Below are 9341 nucleotides of genomic sequence, written 5' to 3'. Positions count from 1 at the left end.
TGCTGCTGCTGCTGCTGCTGCTGCTGCTGCTGCTGCTGCTGCTGCTGCTGCTGCTGCTGCTGCTGCTGCTGCTGCTGCTGCTGCTGCTGCTGCTGTTGCCATGAGTGGCCGTCTGGGTAAACAGCCGCATGCAATGGGTCCAGTGACTCGGCGGCCGAAAGGAAATGAGTGGTCCTGTGTCGAAAGGAGATGAGCTGCCGGGAGAGGGAGGGCGAAAGAAGAAGCAAAAGCAGAAGCAGAAGAAACACAAGCCAGGAGGAGGGGGGGGGGTCAGTTGCTGCGATCAGAAGGGCTGGGTAAAATGAGAAGAAGACACAACATGACCATACCAGGCGCAGATTGAACAGTAGATCGGGTATCCGGAAAAGTGTCCCCGAAGGCGGTGGCGGCTGGGAGGAACTGCTAGCAGACCGCACGCCACCGGGAAGACCCAGGGAGCCGGGAATGAGTTGCCCTTCGAGGGCACCGGTCGCGCCGGGGCTGGTGACGCCAGAGCCACCAGACCCGCTGCCGCCGCCGCCGCCGCCGCCGCCGCCGCCGCCACCGCCGCCGCCGCCGGCCCCACTGCCGCCGCCGGATCCACCGCCGCCGCCGGACCCACCGCCGCTGCTGCTTGCGCCACCACCCCCGGACCCGCCGGCCGAGTGGCTGTACAAGTGCGCGAAGGCCAGGGAGAGGGGGAACTCCAGCAGTTGAACCGTGTGCGGGAAGAGCACCGGCCGCATGAGCCGGCCCGAGCGGTTGAAGTATGGCAAGGCCGAGGGGGCCACATAGAACAGGGAGTTCGGCATGTAGGGCGGCGGGAGGAAGAGGCGCCGCGACTCGCCGGCCCGGAAGTAGCTGGAGTACGAGAAGTTGGCCAGGACCTCGGTCTCCCGGCGGGCCACCAGCGGCAGGGAGGTGGACACGTGGAAGTTCTGGTACGGCGAGGGGGGGACACTCAAGCCGCATAGCAATGGCGGGCCCTCATGGTACAGCGGCAGGCGCAGGGGCTGGCCCAGGTAGGAGGAGATCAGCGGCAGGCCGAAGCATGCCAAGAAGTACTCCAGAAGCTCCGGCCGGCCGACATACACCGGCCGGAAGAGGGTTTGCACATCGGCCAGCAGTTGGGTTTGCTGCATGTCCACCAGGACCGCCAGGCGCTGGACCACGGCCCGGTTGGCCCGGAGCAGGGGGGCCGCCTGGTCCGGCCGAGGAGCCGGCCGGCTGGGCTTCCCGCTGTCCAGGGCCGTGGCATAGCCCAGCTTCAATGGCAGGCACAGCAAGCGCCCCCGGCACCCGGAGCACAGGGGGGCCCGGTTCCCCGGGACCGCGGGCCCACACTCGGCGCACGGCGGGAGCAGGAAGTCCCCGGCCAGGCGCACGCGTAGCTGGGCCCACCGGGCCCCGTGCATGCGCGCCCGGCGTGCGATCAGCCCCCGCCAGAGAGCCCCGGTCGCCGGTCCGCCCAGGGAGCCGGACTTGCCGGCGCCGAAGTCCCGGCATTCCGAGGACCCGGCAAAGGACTGTGCCAGGAGGTCGGCCGCGAAATGTCGCCCGGATTGCGCACTCCGCACGGCCTGTGCCTGGGCTGCCACCGCCGCCGGACTGGGGCCCGACCCGGCCGATGACGAGGACACCAAAACACGCTCACGCAGCTGGGCCACCCGGGCCTCGCCATCGCGCAAGCGCCGGGACAGTTGCAACAGTCCGGCCAGCGCCGTCGATGAGCAGGGCCGCGCCGCGATCGGCTCGGGCTCACCGGTGGCAGGCTGCAGGCTGCCTTCGGCCGGGGCATGGTCAGTGGCGGCAGGCGACAACCCGGAGTCGGGTGCCCTCCTGTGCACCGCCTCGAGGACCGTGTTCCCGAAGAAGAGAAGCAGGCGCCCACTCAGGGAGGGGTCGCCGGCCGGACGATCATCCGCCTGCTCGGTCAGCATGTCGGCGGGGAAGCCCGGCCCCGGGGGCGGATCGGCCAGGTCCGGCACAAGGGCCGGCCAGCCGGCCAGGAGATCCGCCGACCGCAAGGGCGGCCCGGTCGATCGGGCCAGGCTGACTGGCTCCATGGTCGACTGGGCGACGGTGCGCACGGCCACCAGGTCGAGGGAAAAGAGCTGGTCGCCGGTCAGCAGGCTGGCTGCCGTTGGAGCGGCGCTCCGGCACCAGTTGAGAGTATGAAGGGTAGCCGGGGTGTGGGAACTGGTGAGGCGCCAGGCGCATAGGCGGAAGGTCCGATCGGTGGTCGGGGCATAGGCCCCCGGGGCGGTCGGCACCGAGCATTGGCATGGCGCCGGCGCCGGGCCCCCGGTCGGGGCCGAGAAGCTGAAGAGAAGATTCTGAACATGCGGACCCGGGCAGAGTGAGTCAAGGGCAGTGTGAGAAGACAGGCGACCGGGGGAAGGGGGAGCATGGCGCCCACGCACCGGATTGTAGGGTGAGGGCGGGGTGGTGGCCGACGCCCGGGCAGGGCAATCTATAGGGGGGGGGACCGGCGAAGGGGAGTCAGTCCGGGGTCTGTATAATTGCAGAAGAGGGACCCAGGGACGAGGTCAAGGGAGAAGGAAGAGGAAAGGGAGAGAGAGAGAGACCTCTCGGTGGGCGCGTACCAATGGTGTCGGCCATCTGGTGCAAGGTCAAAAAGTACTGCGAGCTGATGGGAGTCCCGGGGCCGGATGTCTCGACATCCGCCATGCCCACCCAGCAGGCCAGTGGATCGGCCAGGTGGGAGCCCGATGGTGACCCCGGGGCGGCCGAGGTCCACCATCCCGGCGGCCCGGGCGCCCTTGACAGGGGGGAGAAGTCCCCCGGCTCCGGGCACTGGCAGAATGTCTGGTGCAAGAGGTCCGTGCAGGCAAAGGTAAACCGCGACAGCCCGCAGGTGGCACACACTTCGCTCGCAGGGCCGACGGCCGGCGGTGGCGGCAGGCCCAGGGCCGCAACGGCGCGCAGCTTGGCCACATCCAGCTGTCGAGGCGGGCCCAGGAGTGAGGCAGCCGGTGAGCGAGAAGGTGCGCGCTCAGTCAGAGCACAGGCCAAGGGCAGGGGAGGGGAGCTCGGAGAGGACGCACATCCCAGGGGGGGGGCGCCGGGCCGGACCGGGTCGGCGGCGGCAGCGGCGGCAGCGGCGGCGGGCCCCCAGATACGCCTGACGGCGAATCCATAGGCCGGGGTGGAAGAGCGGCCGGGGGCAGAGAGGCCGAGGGCGGAGGGGCCGATGACCAGAGCCGGAGGGGAGGGAGCGAAGGAAAGAAAAAACAAGGAGGAAAGAGGCGTGGGCAAAGATTGGGCGGCGGGAAGGGGGGGGGGGAGGAGGCGAGGGCAAGGCGCGCGCGCGCGCAAAAAGGGCAGAGTCGGAGGAGGAGGATGCTCCCTCCTCGCCCGGGGGGGCGATCTGTGACCAACACCGTGCCACAATAATCTCCCTCGAGGGAGTTCCCCGGGTCGGGGGGGGGGAGCCTCCCGTCCTCGGGTCGTGCCGCCTCGCCCTGGAAACAGCCAGGCGACCCCTTTTGCGCGGCCCCCCCAGGCAGCCAGCGTCTCGGCCAGAACCGCGGGAACAACGGCCGGCCAGCCGGCGCGGGGGAGGGGGGGGGAAAAAAACAACCCCCGCCGGACCGCCGGGCCGTCCCAGCGGCCTGTTAAGGAGGGGGCGGATCAGATCCCAGGGCTCCGGGCCCGTGTGTGTGTGTGTGTGTGTCCCCCTGCTCCCCGCGCCCCCGGAAACCGCACAGCTGGCACCTGCGCATGCCCGCCCGGCCTGTCTCCCCCCCCCCCCCCGGATGCCGGTTCTTTTCCGGGCGATTGAGATGGACCACCCTTGGAGAGCGAGGGAGACAAATGCGGGTGCAACCGGCGGAGGGCCGTCTCGCAGGTCACACTATATTGTCCGAGCATATTATAACATGACTTGGGGACTGTTTCCCAGGTCAGCCGCAGGCGAACGGGATCGCCATCTGCCGACGGACGCTGGCGTCTACGCGTCCCGGGACTGCTCGGAGGTGGCGGGCACGCCTCGTCGCGCCCTCCGCGCCAACTGGCCCCACAGCAGTACTCGATAGGCGTCTTCGTAGTTTTCCCGCCGAGGCAGGACGGGAACATGGACAAGCGCGGTGCTCCCTTCACGGGGGGGGGGGGGGGGCGGGGGGCGTCTAGATGAGGCCGCCCCCGAGGGGGGAGATCGAGCCCGGCGCCCGGTCCTGGAGCCCGGCGCCCGGCGCCCGGTGCCCCCCCCTCGCTCGGCAAAGGGGGGACTCATCGCGCGGCGGCGCCCTTGCCCCCGCCGGCCATCGGCCCACGGCAGACCCCTTCAACTCCCGTCTCTCCCGCCCTCTCTCTCTCTCTCTCTCCCTGCCTCACCAGTCCCCGCCGCGCCCTTGCCCTGGAAGCTTGCCCTCCCGCCTGCTCTTTGCTCGCCCCCTGCGCCCCTTCTCCCTCTTCCCCTCCCTTGCACTCCCCCGTTCTCCCCCCTCCCCCACTGCCGGCCCAATGCGCGCGTCTCTGTGGCTGTCGGCCGTCGGCCGGCAGTGGGCGCTGCCCCTGGTTGCGGTGTGGTTGGCCCTGACCGGCCTGCTGGCCCTGGCCGGCGCCTCGGCCTCGGATGCGCTTGTCGTCAACTCGCGCGTGGCCCGCCAGCTGGACTTCACCATCTCCGACGGGTCGGCCTTCCACTCGGAGCTCCTCAACATCACCGTCAGCTACGAGGCCCCACAGGGGGACGCCGATCTGGCGCACTACCGGCTGACTCTCCCTGTCAAGTGCGTCCTCTTGGGTCTCCCTCTCCCCTGACATCGACCTTGCGCTGACGTTCTCTCCCTCTCTCTCTCTCTCTCTCCCCCTCTCTCTCCCCCCCTCCTTCCCCCCGCTCGCCCCCTGCCCAGTGATGGGATGATCTCCTCGGTCAGCCCCTATGAGGAGGACCAGTTCCAACCGCTGGAGTCGCTGCGACTCCTGTCCCGCTCGGAGTCCTCCAGCAGGTATGCCTCGCCGAGCATGTCCCTTCGCCCCGGTCCCCCGCGTGTGCACACACACACACACACACACACACACACACACACACACACACACACTCGCTCCCTGATGCCTTCCCCTTTTCCCTTTCTTTCTTTCTCTCTCTCTGCACCTATGTCTGTCTCCCCCCTTATGCCCCTCCTTCACTCTCTGGTCTTCTCACTGTCATGCACACCACACGTCAGCTCCCCGGTCCAGGTCTACGAATACTCCTTTGCCACGCCGCTCCCGCCGCAAGCCTCGCGCACGCTGGCCTTCTATGTCATCAAGATTGGTGGCGCCCGTCCCACCCCGGCCACCATCGAGCAGGGCGACCCGTCCGTTCCATCGCCCCTCCCTCCCCCATGCTGCCGGCCGATCGTCCAGTCACTGACACATGCCCACATGCCCACATGTGTCTCTCTCAACTTGCTCGCAGGCAATTCCTCGCCACCACCACTCCCCTGCACTTTGTCTCGCCCTACAAGACAACCGAGCAGATCATGACCGCCAAGATGACCGGCGGTGCGCATGCCCGTTGTCCCGCTCTTTTCCCTTCCTGATCCGGCGCACTGGCTGACCCTCCGCTGCTCCCTTTCCCCCCCCCCCCCCCCGCCCTTTTTGGTCCGTAGACGGTCACAGCGTCAGCCTCATCCCGAGCAACACCCCGACCGACCACCGGCGCAAGTCCATCGCTTCGTCCACGCACTTCTCTCTTGGGCCCTTTGTCGACGTGCCAGCCACTGACGACATTTTTGCCACCGGTGCCGGCACGGCCAAACTCCCCCTGGTCTCCTTCCGCATTCGCGAGCCCGCCGGCCAGGCCATTGTGGAGGATCTGACTCGCACGGCCACTGTGTCCCACCTCACTGGCACCCTGCATGTGGATAACTCCTACCATGTCCGTCTGCACTCCTCCGCCCTCCGCCCTCCGCCCTCCGCCCTCCCTCTCGCCCGGTTCATGCCGCCTCCTGCACTTGCTTCGCTAACCTCCACCGCCGGGGAGCCAGGTCCTCAACACCGGGGCCGCCTTGCGCGGCGGTTTCTCCCGCGCCAAGATGTCCTCCCCCGATCGGTCGCACGGCTCGAATCCCGACGGCATGGCCGGCATCTTCCGCTTCCCCATCCCCTCCATGGCCAAGAACATCTACTTCGTCGATCAGCTGGGTAACGTGTCTTCCAGGTGCGCCACGACGGTCAAATTGCTCTCCCCCCCCCCCCCCCCCCCCCCCCCCCCCCCCCCCCCCACCCCCCCCCCCCCCCCCCCCCCTTCCGCCCCCCGCCCCCCCCCCCCCCCGCAAATGCAGCATTGTCGACGCCGAGACGCCGCAGCTGAACTCGGCTCTGCCGCGCATCTTGACCCTGAAGACGCGGTATCCTCTGTTTGGCGGCTGGCGCGCCGAATGGAGCCATGGCTACACCGTGCCACTTGACAGTCTCGGCACCTTCTCCGACACGGAGGCCGCCTCGCCCAAGGACCCGAACTTCCTGTTTGGCTCCACCAGCCAGGACGACCCGTCGCTTCACATGCTCCGCCTGCCGCTGCTGGAGTCCCACAGCTCGGCGGCCATCCTGCGCTTTGAGCTGAATATCGTCCTGCCGGAGGGCGCCCGGTATGCATGCCCACCTCCCCGCCGCCTTCCTGCACTGTCCTCCTTTCCACCGGTTCCTCCCCCTCGCGCGCTTCCCCCCCCCCCTCCCTCCCTCCCTCCCCCTCTCTCTCTCTCCCCCCCCCCCTGAATCGCCCGTCACTTGGCCGTAGGCCTGGCTCGCGCTCGCTGACACGCCCGCCGTCCCCCCAGTGACGTCCATATCAAGCTCCCCTTCAACGTGGACTTCCTGAGCATCGGCGACCCGACTTTCTCCTTCTTGGACTCCCTGTCACCCGTGTCCTTCCTGCCGAGGGTGTTGTCTTTCTTCGGCCTCCCGACGCCGGCATGGGTCCGCACGCTCGAGGGCAACAGTATCCTCGGTCAGGGCCGGCCGACGATTGTCATCCGCCACCAGCTCGTGGCCTCGCTCAGCCATGAGAATGACATCGAGGTTCGTGCACCGCCAGCGCCGCCAGCACCGCCACCTTTGCCCCTCCTTTCTACCTTCCTATCCTCTCTGCCCTCTATCCACTGGTGCATGTCCAGCCCCCCCCCCCCCCCCACTCACATCCCCACCCTCCGGCACTCGCCCCCTGAAGGTGACCTACCGCCTCAATGGGCCGGAGGCGTTGCTCATCAAGCCCGTCAGCCTGAGCATGGTGATCTTCCTCATGCTGGCGGCTCTGCTTGTGTGGTCCCGTTCCAGCGTGTCCATCGAGGGCGACGCCGATTTCCACAAGGCTCCTTGGATGGCTGCTGAAAAGGCCAAGGCCGAGTGATGTGCCCCGCTTGCGCCCGGGGCGTTTGCCTTTTGCCAGGGCGTTTCCGCCGCCGTGTCTCTTCCCCGGGGCCGTGCCCGCCCCCCCCCCCCCCCCCCCCCCGCCCCCCCCCCCCCCCCCCCCGACCAAATACCAAAACACAGACAACCGCAAATGGCCAGGGTGTTTTTTTGTCTGGCACATGCACGCGTCGGGCGGCTAGGCACGGTCCAGCGCACTGAAAGCCACCCCGTCGAAGGTTCCTCCGGCGATGGTGAGGTTGACGATCTCCACATACCGGCGGGGGTCCTGCAGCATGATGTCCGCGGCGGCTATGCAACGGTGACGTCGAGGGGGAAGCGGAGCAAGCTCATGTCAGCAGGGAGGCCCATATCCTCCCTCCATGCCGAAAGGATGGGGCGGCCTAGGAAGGAGAGAGGAATGCAGAGCAGAGCACAGGGGAAGTTGAGGGTAGGCAGGGGGGGGGGGGGGGGGGGGGGGCGCACACTTATTGAGTGGGTCCTCCGGGTATGGTTCCTTTCGTCCGTGGCCAGGCGGAGCAAGCGGCGCAGGTGGAGAGGGCGCGAGGAGTTGGGTAAGTGACAGCGCCCTTATTTGGGACTGGCGTGCGTGGCATGTACCGTCATAATGTTCAGCAGGCCGACCAGCAGGTGCTCGAGGGTGTGTACAGGTGACCACTCCAGCCGGAGGATATTCAGGCAAACCCCGCCCCCGACATCGATATTTGGGTGGAAGATCTTCCGACGGGAAGCAGGGCCGCCGGCGCAAGCAGCGTCAGAAGAAGGGCAGAGCTCCACAGCGCCGAAGGGCGCCCGAGGATGGAAAAAGGAAGGCAGTGCAAAGGGGAGGGGGGGGGGGGGGAAGTGGCGCACCGCCTGGCGGCAGCGGATTCGCGGCCCGCGGAAGGGATAGTCCGGAGGGAACTGCAAAGTGAAGTCCACCCGGCGGCCGGCAAACGGCCCGAAGACCGGTGTGACGGTAACATTGTGTTGGAGGGGGTCCGCTGGATCACCGGGTGCCATGGTGACTTCTGGCGGAAGCGTCAAGTCCGCGAGATCTGGGCACATAGCCGGTTGTGTGAACGCAGGCACACACACACACACACAGGCACATACGCACGCACGCACACACACACACACACACATGGCAAGTGGTCGATGTCAGATGTGTGGAGCTGCCAGGAGGGCACCTCACAGGAGGGACCGGAGTCAAAGGAGGCGGCGCCGACGTACCAGTGCCAATGCGAAGGAGGGCCACGGATCGGATGACGTCGGGGCTTTCATCGTCATCCGGCTCCGGGACGGAGGCTGTGGAGGCCGGCGGATCCGCGATCAAGGCCGGTCGCTGTCGAAGAAACCGTTCCATCGGGCTTGGCGCGAAGGGGGCAGGGAGAAAGGTGATAAGATGCGAAGGGAGGGAAGGCGGGCGATCAGGGAGGGGGCCGGCCGAGAGCACGGTGTCTGGGGCGAGCAGGCGGAAGAAGGGGAGAGAGGGAGAGAGGGAGAGAGAGAGGGAGAGGGGGGGAGCCATGCACGATCGCGCACGCGCCGGTGGAGAGCGCCGGGGCACATTGCTCTGCCGTCGGAAATACACGTCCCCCTCCCCCGCCTCTCCCGGGGGCCTGTGAGGGCGCGGACGAGGGCTCACCAAGGCAGATCGACCGCCTTCTCAGGGACGGGCTGGTGGGCTGCTGTCCAAGGGCAGGAAGCAATGCGGAGGGTCACGTGCGAGGCCTGAGCAATCATATGCCCTGGCCGGCTGAGTCTTCCCGCCTCCAGGGACACAGCGTATGGCCCCCATCCTTCCGGTCGGGGCAGGGTTCTCTCCCTGCCTCTCTTTCTCTCTCTTTCCCTCCGCTGAACCACGCCCTTTCTCTCCGTCTGTGCGAACTCCCGGCATACGGCGGTTTTCATTCGCACCGGGCGGATGCCACGGAAGGCGTGCCCTGTCCGTTGAACCACGGCAGGCGGGGCCTGCCACTTGATGTGCCCCCGCCGTGCCCAGC

General features: G+C 67.9%; 4 protein-coding genes across 4 annotated transcripts in view; 2 read left to right on the top strand and 2 right to left on the bottom strand.

Annotated features, from left to right (window-relative positions):
• Window positions 1-3140, bottom strand: part of H696_00427 (hypothetical protein) — a gene marked incomplete at both ends in the record, with an annotated part of 3968 nt that extends 828 nt beyond the window's left edge. The window contains 4 exons of the mRNA XM_009494278.1: window positions 330-2315; window positions 2403-2452; window positions 2586-2943; window positions 3048-3140. Coding sequence (XP_009492553.1) covers window positions 330-2315; window positions 2403-2452; window positions 2586-2943; window positions 3048-3140 — 2487 coding nt within the window. The remainder of the gene's footprint in view (window positions 1-329; window positions 2316-2402; window positions 2453-2585; window positions 2944-3047) is intronic.
• A 1324-nt stretch (window positions 3141-4464) lies between these two features.
• H696_00426 (hypothetical protein) lies at window positions 4465-7336 on the top strand (the record flags this gene model as incomplete). The annotated part of the gene is made up of 9 exons (XM_009494277.1): window positions 4465-4733; window positions 4857-4952; window positions 5172-5303; window positions 5405-5490; window positions 5598-5866; window positions 5976-6148; window positions 6273-6578; window positions 6768-7008; window positions 7157-7336. 9 exons carry the CDS (start codon window positions 4465-4467, stop codon window positions 7334-7336), a joined length of 1752 nt encoding a protein of 583 aa, XP_009492552.1.
• A 198-nt stretch (window positions 7337-7534) lies between these two features.
• On the bottom strand, window positions 7535-8358 carry H696_00425 (hypothetical protein; the record flags this gene model as incomplete). The annotated part of the gene is made up of 4 exons (XM_009494276.1): window positions 7535-7647; window positions 7822-7852; window positions 7957-8073; window positions 8209-8358. The coding sequence occupies 4 exons, from the start codon at window positions 8356-8358 to the stop codon at window positions 7535-7537; spliced, it is 411 nt and encodes a 136-aa protein (XP_009492551.1).
• Window positions 8359-9262: 904 nt separating this feature from the next.
• H696_00424 (hypothetical protein) overlaps window positions 9263-9341 on the top strand; it is a gene marked incomplete at both ends in the record, with an annotated part of 3290 nt that continues 3211 nt past the window's right edge. The window contains one exon of the mRNA XM_009494275.1: window positions 9263-9276. Coding sequence (XP_009492550.1) covers window positions 9263-9276 — 14 coding nt within the window. The remainder of the gene's footprint in view (window positions 9277-9341) is intronic.

This window comes from Fonticula alba (genome assembly GCF_000388065.1).
Source record: "Fonticula alba strain ATCC 38817 unplaced genomic scaffold supercont2.1, whole genome shotgun sequence".
NCBI classification, from domain to species: Eukaryota; order Rotosphaerida; family Fonticulaceae; genus Fonticula; species Fonticula alba.
Note: the sequence above shows the minus strand (reverse complement) of the source record. Positions and strands in the feature narration are given on the sequence as shown.